This window comes from Neopsephotus bourkii, unplaced genomic scaffold (assembly GCF_033783945.1).
Source record: "Neopsephotus bourkii isolate Nb327-2 ecotype Australia unplaced genomic scaffold, CSIRO-AGI_Nbou_v1 NB_659, whole genome shotgun sequence".
Classification (NCBI taxonomy): Eukaryota; Metazoa; Chordata; class Aves; order Psittaciformes; family Psittacidae; genus Neopsephotus; species Neopsephotus bourkii.
The window spans coordinates 3,245,160-3,261,116 of NW_026901158.1; the positions used below are offsets into that span (position 1 = coordinate 3,245,160).

Genomic DNA, 15,957 nt, shown 5'->3' on the forward strand with positions numbered 1-15,957 from the left:
CGCGGCTGCGCACAGATCCGCGCCGCTTCCGGCCCGCGCGGCGCTTCCGGGTCAGTGTCGCCAGGGGAAGCGGCGGCGGCGGCCCTGGAGTCCCGGTGGCGGCAGCGGCGAGGCCAGGCCAGGCCATGGGCGGTGAGAGGGGTGGCTTGATGAGGGGTGGCCCGGCTGCAGCGCTCGGTGGCCGGATCCCGGTTGCCTCAGAATGCGGCAGACGCCGCCGCGGGCCGGCCTGTTGGGGACGGACGGGCCTGACAGGGACCGGCCCCGGGCTTCCCTCGCCTGGGAGTGTGGGCCGGGCTGCGGACACACCGCTCCCGCAACGGCCGCCGGTCCCTGCCTGTCCCGGCGGAGATCGGCCGTACCTCAGCACTGTCACGGTTTGGGTTTGTCTGGGTTTGGTTTGGAAGGGTTCTGATTGTGTATTGTAAAAGGTCTGATATTAAAAGGCATTTATTTATCTTTAAGCACTTCATAAGTAGAAATGTTTAGTGTGGAAACCGTATCCGTTTCATTTGCAGGTACTGTTAGGCTCTGAAGGCTTTAATGGAACTAGAAACGCAGTAAGCAGGTGGATGAGGCACAAAATTAACTCTCGACATCTGGGAGCTTTAAACAGAGTGACACTGTATTAAGTATATTGGAGGTGGTGGCTTTTCGGAGTACCTGGATATTTCAGTTCAGCAGAGCAGTAAAATGTTTGCAAAGCTGAAAAAGAAGATAGCAGAAGAGGCAGCGATTGCTCCCAGGCCAGGGGGAGCTGCCCGGATACCCAGGTCTGTCAGCAAGGAGTCAATCACGTCCGTGGGAGCAGACTCCGGAGATGACTTTGTAAGTTCCACCTTGCTTTGAGTGTGATTTCTCTACCAGTGTTTCCGGGATGGCTTTGTAAACAACAGTTTGAAGTTTGCTGTATGAGTTGAGCGTGTATCGTGGTGTCTCTGGAGGGGTACCCCTTAATGCATATGTGAATTGTTAGCTTGAATAAACTGAAGTACTGAGGAGAAAATGTTTGTGTGTTAAACATAGGGGTTACCAGGAGGTTTATTCCCATGTAAATGTGAGTTATAAAGCTGTCTCAATACAAAACACTGTTAAACAGTTATAAATTAGTGAGTAAAGCTGTAGTAGCATGTAAGATACCTATTTGTAAGACTAATTACTGCAGCAACAGGAAAGCAAACAGGATGCTAGTTATCATGTTATTATGAACCTGTGTTTACCTCTTGACTTGCTGGTACTCTTCCTACTCAAGAGTGTTAGTTATGCCCCTGCCAAGAATGTGTCCACCGTTCTGTTGCACTCAAAACTATTGTAGTTCCTCCACTGTCTGGTCTAAGCTCTCTTTCATTCTAAAGCACTGTTTTAGCAAGTTGTGTAAGTCCAGGAGTGTGTGGGTTAAACAAAACCCTCTGCCCCTTGGTGGCTGTCATATGTTTGAAAACACGGATTAGGGGACAGTGTAGTGCCAATGCTGGAGCTGACAGCACCCATGTGTTGACCATGGAGCGAGTCGCTTTATCGTTCTGGTTTGCTGTCTGCAGAATGAAGAAGGTATTTATGCTGTTGAGGTTTAACTTATTTTCTTCTGAAGCCCAGCTGAAATTCCAGTTTTGTTAAGCAGAAAGCTGGAGCCTGTGGTATTTAAATACATTTTGCAATGGAAATGCATCAGTCTTGTGGTTTTCTGGTTATGTTTTTTGTGCTTAATACTCTCATGTAGAAATTGCATTTATCACTTTGTGTGTATAGAGAACAGAAAACAAATAATGATGGTGGCTGAAGTCTTGAGTGGTTTTCAGAGAATCTCTGAGAATTGATTGTTTCAGCAATATTCATTCAAAACGGCTTTTAATACTGATTATTCTGGAGAAAAAAAAACCTATAGAGAATCGTATGTCAGCTACACAGTGAGCTTTCCATGGAAAGACTAGTGCTTGGCTGAGCTTATCCCACTGCTTCTTTTCTACTTAGTTTTTCAAGACTTTCACTTTGCCCCATCCTGAAGCCTGCACTGTAAAGCCTGGTCTGTGTCCCCCATAGTTGCTCTGTTACGCCATCTCCTCAGTGATCAGTTTGAACAAACAGCTTTCAGCTGTGGCTTCATTTAAAAGCATTGTGTATTACATTGCAGAGCTGACGATTTAAGCCCTTAGTGTTTTTCTTCTTCAGCACTTTCTACACATTCTGCTGTGCTAGGACAACTTTCCCCTTTATGTGCAAAACGGAAGGTGGGATAGTGTTTGTTATCACAGACTTAATGTATGGCAGGATCACTTTTTCTAGATCTTGTAAGTCACCTGAGTGTTGTTTTTCTACCAGGCTTCTGATGGAAGCAGCTCTAGAGAGGATCTTTCATCTCAGTTGTTCAGAAGAAATGAACAAATCAGAAAACTGGAGGTCAAGCTGTCTGGTATGTGTCCTGATAGGTATAAAACCCTGTTACTTCAGCAGATATTTTCCTTTGAACTAAAGCGTTTTAACTTATTAAAAGTACATGGGTTTAGGGTTTGGGTTTTTGTTTTAATTACTTGTAGCAACCCTGTTCATAGACATCTTGGTAGCATCCAGTATAACTGATTTTTCATAAGGGTGACTGACTCTCTTCTGCTCATTTCACAACACATTCTCTGGTATTGCCCCATTTTGTGTAAGTAGCACGCCTGGGAAAGGTCCTCCTGTTTGTACCATTTACCCTATGGACAGTCAAAACTATTTGCTTGTGTTCATTGTTACTGTCACCCAAGTTTTCCTCAGCAGGAATGATTTTCTGATGGAGAAAATCATCGTCATTTTCCACTCATCCTTTTTTCTTTTTTATTTCTTTTTTATTTCCTTCCCTAAAAATTTCCTTCCCCAATGTCTGTTCATTCCTGGTCTGTGCTTCTCCCTCCTCCCACAAGATTATGCTGATCAGATCCGAAACTTGCAGAAGATAAAAGAGAAGCTTGAAAATGCGTTAGAAAAGCATCAGGATTGTATGTACTTCTCTTTCTCCTTTTCTTAAGTTGAAAATTGTTATGGTTGGAAGGGAAGGGGGTTGATACTCAGATGCTTTAATCATTTCCTTTCAAGCTGTGTCCCTTAAGGTTGCGAAGAATTAGAACGCAAGTTCTTGCCTTGTTTACAGTGTAAAAAGCAGTGATTGCGTGCTGGCTGTTGAACAAAGCTCTTGTTAGATTCCTTATGCCAAATTTGGGGCTAATGTGCAGGAGAGACCTCTGGGAAACTTACAGCTTTGTTACAATCCAGTGAGGAGCAGGATTTCTGCAGTCTGTTATTTCTGGCATTTGCCCAATGTACAAGCCGTGTGAGGTAGTAAGTGGCACAGTGTAAGTGCTAGAGAGTCAAGATGGGGCTAATTACTTGCAGAAGCAGCTCTTTAAAGTTATAAAAATCTTAGAGAAAATTGAGAAGCAATTTTAAGAGATGAGTTTTTATCATAGCTGGTGATTCTCTGTTGATAGCCTCCATGAGGAAGTTTCAGGAGCAGAATGAAGCTCACCAGGCCAGTCGTGCCAAGATGGCTGAAGGAATGGCATTGGCCTTAGAGAAAAAGGACCAGGTAATAGCTTGAACAACTCGACTTTTGACTGTCTGTGGAAATCAGGGTGCATGACCTCGATGTTTTAAGCAGGTGTCACCATTAACTAAAATAGTTGTTTGGCAGTGTGTGTGCTTGCTGTGGCAGCACTGAGGAAAGAAGGGAGCATTAAGTTCAAGTGCCAGAAATGGTGTGGGACTTGTCATTGTTCTGACTGCTCCTACTGTTTTAAAACCAGCCCACAACAAGTTCTAATGGAAGATTAAGCTTGCACTTGTGTGAGATTCAATTGCAGTAGGCCTGTTGTCACTTTCATTCTACTTTCATAAAGCTTATTCAGTAGTATAAATGATTCTTCAGCCTTTATGTATTAGAACACTAGCTGTTACTTTCCTTTTGATGATTATTTTTTTAGTCATTACCACATCTCTGTATCTTTGTTAACAATTTGATTACTATAATTGCTGTCCTTGGAAGTCTAAAAATAGGTATTTATTTTTTCCCCTCCTTTCTTTCTTGTTCAGGAGTGGATGGAAAAGCTTGGTCAAGTTGAAAAGGTAATTAACCTTTGGGTCTTTGTTTGGTTTTAATGTGTCTGTATGTATGTGTTTGTAAACACCACCCTGCAGACTTCCTACAGCACAACCAGCCCTTTCTATTGTTTGATCTTTCGTCAGTGGGAGAGGCCAAGCATTATCTGCATATCAGGAGATATTTCTGGAGTTATTTTTCAGTGGAGAAATAAAGAATGATGGGTTGCAATGAGAAATATGTACTTCTGTAAGGTGGAACAATAGCCTCCTTTACTGCAGAGGAGGCAACTGGGATGCAGAAGGAGATAGTGACTTTGAAGTCATCTGTTTCATCAAATAAATGAAACTATTTGGTAGGGATTTTTTTTGCTACAGGATTTCAGTCTTGTAGTTAGAGCTATTTAGCTTAGTCTATTTTAAAGTATCTGCTGATTATGAAGACGTTAAACATGCTACTATTTGCTGTCAATTTTAGAGTTCAGTTAGGTGATCATTGGCTGCAATGTGATGAATATGGGGGGGTTTGAGATCTTTGAAGTTTGGTAATTTGTTCCACATTACCTACTGCAACATGAGTGTGGAAGAGCTTCTAGTTCTGCACGCAGCACCATCAGAGCCTTATGGTTGCAAGACAAGATTCCTTTCCCAGAGAGTTGTAACTAAACTCCCAGTGACTTGAGCATGCAACTATTCTTGGATTCCTTTTGTTTTTGTTGGTTTATCAGGAAAAGAAAATACTTGAGAGACAATTGCAAGAAATAAGGGAGACAAGTTTGAACCTTTTTCAAAAAAGAGATGATATTGATGAACTGGAGGGCTTTCAGCAGCAGGAGATTGCCAAAGTTAAACACATGGTAAGATTATTTTAACCTTTTTTTTTCCTCCCTTCCCTAAAATTTCTGTTAGAATACCAAGTTAGTGGTAGCTCTGCATTATTTTCTTTAGCCTTTGTGCTTGTATACAGTCTTGGTCAGTGTTAAAACCTTAACAGTAGGTATCTGCATGCAATATTACATGGTTTATTTCAACAGTGACTTTTCTGGAAGTTATTTATTATCTCGCATAATTCAGCTGATTGCTTAATAAAAAGATAAGTTTCAATGAGAAGGCTTGATCAGTATTACCGGGTCATCTGTATTGTCAAAGACAATGTTCTAATATTCAGCTTTTGAAAAAGGAAGAATCTCTGAGCAAAGCAGAGCAAGAACTAGAGGCATGTGCTCGAGAACTAAGCCACACTAAAGAGGTGCTTCAGGATGCAAGCAACGAGTCATCAGGCCTAAGGAAAGACCTTCAGGAGTTGCAGAAGCAGTTCTTGGAGCTAGAGGCACAGAGGTATGGATGTGGTGTTTCAGGAGAAGCAGCATGTGCATTTCTCCTTTGCTTTTATTTCATGCCTACTTGTGTGTTTTGGGGAAGAGTTTATATATGTAGTGAGTTGACTGAATAATTGCTTCTCATATGCTGATGTGGATGTGAGTGCCAAATTTATTATTTTTCAAGCCAATTAAGTACTTGTTTAGGGTTTATAAGCCTGTTATGATTTCTTTCTTTCATTGTTTGAATGCTTAACTGTAACTTTCTGTGGAAAATGTGTAATAAAGCAGTGGCTGGTTTTAGGACAAGAAAATCAGTCCATTTTTATAAGCAGCAGAATTATCTGCTAAAGATTATTTTTCTGGAACATTATGTCACTTTTTTAAATTCTCTTTCCATGAAGGGATGAACTAATGACAGCTGAAACACATGCAGAAAATAAGATCACTGCTCTGGAGTTAAGAGAACAGGAGCTACAAACTGTCATTCAGCAGCTTTCTGTAGACTTGCAAAATGTAAGTTTGAGTTGAGATTTGATTCAGAGAGCTCCTTGTCTGCTGAGGTTAGATTAGATATTGCTTATGTGGGTTTGGAAATCTAAGTTTCAAAGCAAGTGATTTCTCAATTTTCAGGCTCGAGTTGCTGGTTCTGGTTGTGAGAAGAGATTGGAAGCATTACAGATGGAGCATGAATCTCTGAAGATGGAATATCAGCAACACAAGCAAAAGGTTAAGTGTTTGCAGATGCATCTGTTGTTGGTTGATATAAAGGTGTACACTTGGGTAATGCACTCCGAGTTGGGAATCTGTTGTCTGGAAAGTGTTTTAGGATCATACTGTCTTTTCAAATAGGACTTTTCTCTTTCTAGTCACACCTTTCAAAGACAAACCCCAATGGATTAGCTGAAAGCTTCACTACAAAAAAGATTCTGTCATTTCTTGTTCTCACAGGTGACTTTTGAATTTGCTGAGAGGAATAAACTTACTGAGCAGCTGCAGGAAAAAGTGTCTTCCTTGGAAAAAAAGCTGGAAAGAAATCTGTCAGGGGATGAACATGTGCAGGAGCTACTCAAAGAGGTAATGATACATTTATAGACTACTTATAAGTGTAACCTTAATGAGATTTTGGGGTTTTTTTGAGGACATACATCTCACACGTGGAAAGAATTTATGATGATGGAATGCAGGTACATTTGTACATTCAGTGTATATTGGTGTGTTGTCTGTGCTGGATAGAATTCTGTGGGTGGCTACATTGAGCCTGCTCGTGTAGGTAGCGCACAGGTGTTGTTATTGGTGTTTCTGCATTGTCTGTTTATGCAGAAAGTTAAGCTTTCATAAAAATCTTTTGTTTAATGCCTTAAACTTGGCCTGGCTTAGAAAACCATGACCTAGCTGCTGCTGCTGAGAGTTTACATCTGGATCATGACAGGATGCCAATGAATCTCCCATTCTTAATGGTGTCATCCCCAGGGCAACGTGATCTGTGGAGGCCCAGTGCAGTAACATTTAACTTGCTGTTTCCCGAGACAAAGCTGTATTGCACATGAAAGTAACTGTTCCATTTTAGTTTGACCTTTTTCATTAACTAAAAAGAAAAATGGTAATTTAAAAAAAAACAACCACCACCAAGGATTTACCTCTTTGTCCTTCCTCCTGTTCTTCATCTCAATGTAATCTTCAGAAAGCTACTCTGGAGCAGAAGCTGGATGAAACCAGGCAGCAGGTACTGACAGATAGAATGCACCACACTGAGACTGTGAACCAGTTGGAAACACAAGTAAGTGTATTTTAGCTTACCACGTATTCTCCCTTCCTCCAGCCTCTTTATGCCTTATAGCTGCTTCCCTCACTGCACTTGTGCTGTCAGCCAAAGGTGAGATTGTGTGTCACATTTAGTCTTAAAAAGGAAGTCTAATTGATCAATGTCTCTAGTCAGTGTGAAGAAGGGCTTGGTGGCTCTGAAGTTAGAGATTTTTTGCATATCTTCCCTATCCTGACAAACAAATAGCTGCAGTGCAAGCATTGCCAGGGGTGGTGTTGTACAGAAGTTTTAAAAGCAGCTTGTGTCAAATAGGCAGCCTTTCTGAACTGTGTGGTTTCAGGGTTTAATGTTTGCTTTCCCCTACTGGATCATCCCACATTCTGTATGTTTTTTTCCAGTAACATAGATGCCAATGAGTAAGGCATTTAATGGTTATATTTTAGAATAAAGAACTGGAACAAAAACTACAGATTGCGACAGAAGAATTGAGAAAGAGCAAAGAAGCAGCTGCTGAGCAGGATCTGAAGATCCAGAAGTTGGTGAGTGTCCTGCACGATCTTTCACTGTCCAGTACTAGATTAGTCTTCAGCGTCTCCAGAGACACCCCCGTCTCAGTTTGTTTTGTACTCAAGTGTTTTCTTGTTGTTTGTCTCCTAAACTAGTGTCTGTGCCAAACTAAGTGTTGCTTCAGTTTCAGTTGTGTCTCCTGGAATAGCATCCAATTCTTATCAGAGCTTCAAAATACCATTTTATTTACACAGTGTACTTTATTTCTCTTCAGCAAACTGATGTAGAAGATGAAAGAAGTAAACTACAGCAACAGATTTTAAGTGAGAAACATCAGAATGATGAGAAAATTACTGGGCTGGAGTCTCAAATTGCTGCTCTTGAAACAGGTTGGGAGTTGGATAAAACAGCTGCTCAGCACAAGATTGTAAGTACAGAAACTGTTCACTAGGCAATGTGAGTCTTCACAGTGTTATTTTAATACAGGCTGTGGACCTTGCAGGTTGTCTGAATGTTCTTATTCAGCGCTCCTGGCATTATAATAGATGATCTTATACTTTGAGAAACTAAATGTAGACAAAGCGTCTGATGTGTTTAATTGTTTAAGGAAAGCATTAGGAGAAATGTACTTAGTGTTAAAGCAATATTTATTTTACAGAGCCAGTTGGAGAAGGAAAATGAAATGCTTAATGGAAGCAGAGAAGAGTATGAGAGTTCTTTAAAAAAACAGGAGTCTGAACTGAACAGGCTAAAGGTAAAGGCACAGTTGGTCACTGATGTTCGAGTGAACTTCGAGAGACAGTTACCAGCCAAGTGTATTACATTCTCAGTACTTGGAGTCACATTATATTCAGGTTGCATATCCTGTAAATTGTCTTTGGTACTCAGTAGAGATGAATTTGAGGAGCATTACAAAATGGCTGATCCATTTCTGAAACAGTGCTTGTGTCTGCCTAAATCAGGCAGAAATAATCCACTCCTGTATTGTCAGGCATGAAGAGCTTTTAAATCCTGTGAGCAGTAATGAATGCAGAATAGTTCAACATCAAATTCCACTCATAGCATTGAAAACAAAAGTTAAAAGCTGAAGTTGATCAAGTATTTACATCTTCTATTCAGTCTTTTGACTATAAATTTAGGTTTTAGGAAGTTTTTTTCTGTAGCTACCCGTGGATGCACAACTGGGTTACTCCAGTTGTTAGATTAGTTGGAGGAAGCAGCTGCTTCTTTGTAATAGAGACTTCAAGCTAGAAGATTTTTTAAGCATTGAAATGTTCAAATCAGTTCTGTGTTGCTTTTACATGTGCAGATAGTGGCAGTGCTGTAAAACAAAACAGTGATTCTCCTTTAGAAACTTAAATCATGGTGTGTCATAAATTATAGTTGCTAATAGATTTGGGATTAAAGATGGGAGACGGACTTGATTTTCATTGTCTCGAGTAACCTCTGAATTACTTTTGGTTTGCAGAATGAATTGAGCAGCAGAGAGACTGTCAGTGTTGAAATTGCCAAAGCATTGGAAGAAACACGAAAGCAGAGAGAGGAATTACAACAGCAGGTTGGTTAATACCGACAGTCTACAATCTATTTGGGTGCTCCCCATCTTTCACAGACCAGACAAGATTTAGTCCAAGTTATCAGAACAGTCAGACAGTAGTCACTAGCTACTAAGAAAGAATAAAATGACTGCTACAGCTGAGCCCAGGACAGGGTAGGAGGTGATCTCTGGTTTTGCTCAGGGCTATTTTACAGCTGCCACCTGGTGGTTATGAGGCAATCGGTCTTTATGGCACGGATCATCAGGAGCAGTGTGGTTTAGCTCTACCAGCACATTGACTTCAGTGCTTTTTAATGCGGACAGCATTATAGAGGTGATGCCTTCTGTGAGGCTCTGGATAGATCAAACATCTGTGTTGTGGTATCAGTGTTATATTTTTAATGACTTCTGTTTGCTTGCTTTGCAGGTTTCACATCTGTCTTCATTAATAAAGGAAAAAGACCAACTGATTGATGAAAAATGTGATACACTTCTAAAACAGCAAGAAGAACTAAGACAACTCAGTCAAGGTTAGACCAAACGAGTCCATTGTATTCCAAACACCTTTATTGATATACAGGCTCTAATTCTAGGCTTTCCTGGTAGATTGTAATAATTGTAATTTCTCTTCCATATTTAATCTGTTAGAACTTTCAAGATCTTGTATCCTTCAGTAGCAATTGGACAGTCTCTCTGCTTCCCCTTTAAAAACAAACCCACTTTTTTCAATCGGTCTTACATTTGTACACCATAAATTACAAATCTTACTTATTGTAAAAGGTTGTTTTGCACAAAATGTGGAATATATGACACAGATCAAAACCTGCTACTTCACTGCAGCACTTAAACTGCACTTGCTTGAAAGATTATTTGCATTCTTAAAGAGCAGCTGCATTTGATTCAGTAGACTGATACTAAGCAGGTCTCTCCTTTCTCAGATCATGAAGCTGTCTTGCTGCAAGTGCATCAGTTGCAATCTGACATAGAAGCAAGTAATAACCAAGCAGTGGAGAAAGAAGAAATGGCAAGAAAGGAAATCGATGAGCTGAAGTTGCAGATGCAGGAGTGCCTATTGGCCAGAGAGCAGGAGAAAAATGTGAGACCACTGTTATCTGTTGTTCCCTGTCTTCCTAAAGAAAGCTGTTTCCTCTCAGAGCTGTGACTGCTTCATGAAAGACAACCCCTTATTTTATCTGACTCATAATGTATCTTGAGAGAAGCATTATGAAACCAATGAGACAGTCCCAAAAGTAATAAGCAGGCCAGGGAGAGATGTGGCCAACTAGATCGCCACTAGTGTTTTCTGGTTTAAAAGAGCAACCACCAACCACCCAAAACCAACTACTAAAAGAAGTCTAACTTTGTGCCTTGGGAGTGTTCATGGGCTGAAAACGTCATCTCTCTCCAATTCACTGTTTATAGGCTTTAGAACCAGAGGAGTCGACGAGAGCCTTGAACAAGCATTTCCATTCTCCAGAAAACTGTGTGGTGGAACAGAACGGAGAGGTAGCAGTTGCAGATGTCATTCAGCTTCAGAAGGATAACAGAGAGCTGGAACAGCAGATTGCTGAGAAAAACAAGGTGAATTGAAACAGCAGAAACAGCTGATTGTCTTTTCCCTCTTCACTAGGAAGCCAAATAATTGGTGCTGCCCATGCTGCAGCATTAGAAGGACAGGCTTACCAAAATGGCAATTTGAATCTGGTATTTTGTGAGTAACATTTTTTCCCCTCTGGACTGTACAGGGATCTAGCAGCGGTGGATTAAAAACTGCAGCCAGAATTGTAGGAATCCTTATCTGTTTTGGAGGAAAGATGCACCAAATACGATCATTTGCAGCTTTCCTGCAGAGCTCTTTTGTGTGAATTCTGTTCGCTTCCACTGTACTGTCACATGAAAAGTCAAGTATCCTGTCACATTCCTGCTAGTGTGTGCAGCTAAGAGAGGCAAGACATTCAGGCTGCTCCTTCCGAGCTGGCAGCGTTGTTTAATGATTGTTTCATTCATTACATTTGTTTGTCATGGGTTTTTCCAGATATCTGAGGGTCAAAATACATTCTGACAGTGAATGCTGTGTTGACACTATCCTTTGCTGTGCTTACAGATGATAAAGCAACTGCAGCAAAGAATGACAGAACTCAAGAAAACCCTCCAGAAGGAGTTGGTAAGGGTTATGCTTTTTCAGTGTTTTCAGCTGGCACTTGCTGATAGTTATTTGCACTACTAAGTCCAAAAGCTTGACTGCTGGCTAGAGTGTCATTTTTGTATTACTAGGGATACCTGCAGTTTCCTTACGTTTGCAGGCAGATTGGTGAGTGAGGTGGGTAACCGTCACCACTCAGCTCCTGAGTAGAGAATTTTAGCTACAAATCTGTGTCTGGGCATTTAATACATTTCTGTAGAAGGAACAACTGAGGTTTGATTACTACTTAGCTGCCATTCAGCTAAGTTTTACCATGGGACTGATACCTGCCCCAGGGAAAGGTCCCCTTTAATCCCTCTTACAATTGTTTTTCTCTTCAAGAAAAAAAATCCATGCTGGTTTGAGTACTGTACATGTAACAGTAGCAGCTACTAGCTTCTGTTCTAGAGTCTAGGGAGAGGTGGAGACGCTTCTCTTCTGTGATCTCCTGAAGGACGAGAAGCTTGTCCTATTGATGCCCAGGTCGTACCCACCTTGTGGATACAAGCCCTCTGTGTTAGGTACCTCAGACCTAGATGCTCTCCCAGTGTCAAGCTGATGGAGTCTACAGCGTACTTCTCTTTCTCTGTTTTTAGAAAATAAGGCCTGACAGTGAGGTACCTGAAATCCGTGAAAAAGCAAATTCTGAAGTGCCTAATGCTTCTGTGACTGTCACAAACAACTCTGATTTAAATGACTCGAGGGAGATAAACTTCGAATACCTTAAACATGTTGTACTAAAATTCATGTCCTGCCGGGAATCTGAGGTAAAGATGTACACTCACCTTCTCTTTCTAAGTCTTTCTGTCTTTAGAAACTGCCCCCTGTTACCTGCTAAGGATGCTTGCATGCCAGTTCCATCATTCTACACTTACAAAGTTGATTCAGGGTAATGAAGCAAAACAGCTAACAGTAACATGTTTGAACATACAGATTACTGTGAACTAAATGAAAGGGAATTGTGAGTTTCTAAGAGGTAGTTCTGTCTGCAACTGAAAGATCTGGATGCCACAGGAGCTAAACTGCTTCTCTGTTGTAATTGACTAGGCTCCCTATTTGTCGCCTTTCCCCAAAATATGCAAACCCCTGTTAAAGATCAGAAGACTAGGGAACACAAATGGAAGAAATAAGATATGGGCCATCCTAGTCTGTGGGAACTGGGGACAATGGAAGGCTGCTGGTCTGCTCTTCCCAGCTGTGACTAAAAACTCTGTGACCAAACCTACAGACAAACTGGGCTGTACCACAGTCCCGACTTTAGAGCCAGAGCATCATAAGTGACAAATACTGTGGTTTTTTTCAGGCATTCCATCTCATTAAAGCTGTATCTGTGTTACTGAATTTTTCACAAGAGGAAGAAAACATGCTGAAAGAAACTTTGGAGTACAAGGTAAGGAGTCTCTTCCTCTCATAGTTTCTAATGGGACTCCCAGCCCATAGAATGAAAGTTCTCAGATGCTGGGAGATCAGAAGTATCTTTTCCAAATGCTGTAGTTTATTATTAAAATGTTAGCTAATCACATAGATACATGTTGGAAATTGTCCATTTCAGTGAGGGGAAATAGCAGCTTTCTGGTGCTTCAGAGGCGTGACTGCAGTTTTGCCCGGTGGACTCACTCTGTGGAGGGAAGCTATAAGCTCCTTGCTAGAGTACAGTCAAATGTTTAAAAGTAGGAAGCCAATTCTTGGTTTGTTGTTTTGATGCTGAGCTTAAACACCTGGATCTGTTTCTCCTTTCCATGGCATGAAATGAGATCTCCTTATGGGATGTCCCTGGCTATGTGGTTATTAGTGATTGCTCATAAATGAGTGCTGCAGCATTCTGTTTATAAATAGTCCTTTCCCTCAAATGATGAGGAGGTGCCTATGTACCATATTATTTCTTCTTCAAATCTTCAGCTTCTTAAGTGTGTGAACCTAGCATAATGTTATTGTGCTTCCTGTCCTAGATGTCATGGTTTGGGTCAAAGCCATCTCCTAAAGGCAGTATCCGGCCGTCTATCTCGAGCCCAAGGACACTGTGGCCTTAAGGGAACCTGAAAATGGGCAGTCAGCATCTAGCCACTTTTTTCTGTGAAAAGGACGCTGAACACACTAATTCAGGTGTGTCTTAATCACTGTCATTGCAGTATTTTGTACAAGAACTTTTGACACTGTTTACAAAACTAATACTGTGCAAGGAGAAATTTTCACTACAAACTGAAACCTCTTCTGAGTTGGACTTGGGGACCGTTGTCTTGATGGAGTCTTAACAGAAGTCAGCTCCTTGTGTTCATCAGTCTTGTTTTCTTGGCACCAAAGGGTAATGTTAACCTCACTAATAGCGGTGCTGGCAGTTCAAGCTTCTAACACGTGCATCTGTTATGATGGTGATTCCAGCTTATGTTATGGAGTGCTCAAGCTGAGCAGCTCTAGGCACAGTAAAGCTTCTTGTCTCACTGTGGAAAGCAAGCAGTGGATAAACAAATAATACTGGCAGTACTGTATTGAGTTGTGGACCGTTTGAAAAGCCTTTCAAAGAACAGGAGCAGGAGCTTTAACCAAAAAAGAAATCTGCCTTGCCTTGTTATACTGACATAACTACTAGTTTGCATTTTTTCATATCACTGTGTAATTTAAGGTGCGTATATCCTGGCCTGCAGTCCCGAAGGCTGCATGTTGATGATGATTATTTAATTTGAGAGCACAACTTTAGAGTTGTCTGATTTTACTTTTCTTAAAGAAAAATAATATTTAAAATGGTCTTAATTATAGTACCTAATACTCAGTCGCCTTGAAAACTAATCTATAAGCCTGTACCATAGGTTGTTAGTGTAGGGAAGAAGGGGTAGTAAACCATTTTAAATTTTTAAAGCTGAATTCCAGGTATTGTAAATGCACACTGAAAATACCTTTTATTTAAGAAAGAATCTAGTGACAAAGGGTGAAGAATATTGGTACTAATCACTTTGATTTTTATGCTAGCAACAAATGTTCATGACCAGTATCTGCCTCTTTGGTTGTGGTTTTCTGTACTTCAAATACTGATGCTTAAAAACTGTTAGGAACATGCAGTGGGCTGTTAACTGTGTCCTAACGACATGGTAAAAGAAATGCTGCTCGTGAGGTTTTTGGTTTTGAGGATTCAATTCAACTCCTAATGAATCTCTTCATTCCAGCACTTGCTTTCCTTCCCTATTAAGAAAAGGGGACCAAGGTGGTGCTTGCCTCCTGGAGGGGAAGCACAATTTTGCCCACAGTTATTAACAGCACTGCAAAATCTAGATTAAAATGGGCAGCAGCAGCAAATCTGATTTCATAAAGGACATACTTTCCAAAAATGACAAATGTATGGGATTTGATGAGCAGGGTCCAGTTCTGGTAATTCTCTTACAATGAGGTTTGTGTTACTAACAACACTTTAATTAAATATGTTCAAGAAACTCAGCCTGTTCTCTAGTGGAGATAGTTACTGTTCAGGTTTTTAACTTAGCTTTGTTAATGGGATCTGGATGACCTTGGTGGTGGCAGTCAAGGTGCAGTGTTATACAGCATGTGAGCTGCTCCCTGCTTCCATGCACACACTCCTTGTGGTAAAGATGAGTTTCCTTCCACATGAGGTCAGTCACCAGAGTGGTCAATGTGCTGCAGATCTGTACCCAGCTGGCCTCCCCAGTTTTTGTTCAGCAGCCATACCCCAGGCACAGGTACTTGCAGTAGCTGTTACCTTGGCACAAGTGATGCTCCTCAGTTTAGAGCTAGGTTATATTTATTTGAAGTTAAGAAAACCAACAGGATTTTCAGTACAATAAGGTTTGTCCAAACAGTCTTTCAGTAACCTGATCCATGGCACTTAGTGATGGCATAGAGAAGTGCATGGGCAGGGTACAACTCCGCTCTAATATGAAAACAGACAATCAAAGAGTAGATTTGTATCAGTTGTTTCTCTACTGAAACAAAGCAGGGCAGGATAACCTGTTGATTCTGGGAAGATTTTTCTTCTCAAAGATCTTTTGCTTCAGAATATCCCTTTGCTCTGCCCTATTTCTGTGGGACCTGAGACCAGGGGACAGGATTCCCTCTACTCACGCTGATGCCTGCTGAGCAACTAATCGGTTTATGTTGATCCTGGCTTGAAAGGTTACTGCTGAACAGTGAGAAAAGCAGTGCGTGCAGCCTGGAATGGAGTGACAAAACAAGATCTTAGATTACATACTCACTAACACAACTTCACTTAAGATCCCAAAGCTCATACTGGATCAATTTACCATAAACGAGTTCTTAAGTGTTGAATTTTCTTTAGAGATCAGAGCAAGAATGGTGTGTATACATATATTAAAAAGCCAATGCACTTTCCTTGTATAAGTGATATACATAATCCTTTCTATGGCCATTGGATTTCTTTCCTTCTATGCTGTAAATATGGATTGTATTATGAAACACTATGAAATTTGTGGTGCAATACATTTTGGATCAAAACCCTAATCCCGATTTCTTTCTCTTTGTAGTTCTGGTTATCTCCACTGGGCTGCTTTAGCTATTTAAAATTGAGAGCCTTTTAGAGCATGAAACAAACCCCACCTTCTGCCCAGGGTAA

The 15,957-nt window shown here is 40.9% G+C and overlaps 1 protein-coding gene across 3 annotated transcripts; it reads left to right on the forward strand.

Moving 5' to 3' along the window:
• Positions 1–20: 20 nt before the first annotated feature.
• Positions 21–15,845, forward strand: GOLGA1 (golgin A1). 3 transcript variants are annotated; one of them, XM_061352606.1, is made up of 23 exons: positions 21–132; positions 519–828; positions 2,320–2,410; positions 2,901–2,975; positions 3,465–3,562; positions 4,066–4,098; positions 4,800–4,928; positions 5,240–5,409; positions 5,795–5,906; positions 6,024–6,119; positions 6,342–6,467; positions 7,075–7,170; positions 7,599–7,694; positions 7,937–8,089; positions 8,321–8,416; positions 9,131–9,220; positions 9,627–9,729; positions 10,138–10,295; positions 10,622–10,780; positions 11,304–11,363; positions 11,978–12,148; positions 12,685–12,771; positions 13,331–15,845. In XM_061352606.1, exons 2-23 carry the CDS (start codon positions 694–696, stop codon positions 13,409–13,411), a joined length of 2,415 nt encoding a protein of 804 aa, XP_061208590.1. In that variant the 5' UTR covers positions 21–132; positions 519–693; the 3' UTR covers positions 13,412–15,845. The 3 variants fall into 3 exon arrangements, with proteins under 3 accessions (XP_061208590.1, XP_061208591.1, XP_061208592.1); XM_061352607.1 differs by having other exon boundaries at positions 5,252–5,409; XM_061352608.1 differs by lacking the exons at positions 21–132; positions 519–828; positions 2,320–2,410; positions 3,465–3,562 and having other exon boundaries at positions 2,919–2,975.
• Positions 15,846–15,957: the final 112 nt, after the last annotated feature.

Excerpts from the sequence above, each read along its gene's own strand:
- GOLGA1 (XM_061352606.1), top strand. The coding sequence starts at position 694 with ATGTTTGCAAAGCTGAAAAAGAAGATAGCAGAAGAGGCAGCGATTGCT. Across the intron at positions 6,120-6,341 it reads ATCAGCAACACAAGCAAAAG|GTGACTTTTGAATTTGCTGA; the intron begins GTTAAGTGTTTG and ends TTGTTCTCACAG. Across the intron at positions 11,364-11,977 it reads AAACCCTCCAGAAGGAGTTG|AAAATAAGGCCTGACAGTGA; the intron begins GTAAGGGTTATG and ends CTCTGTTTTTAG.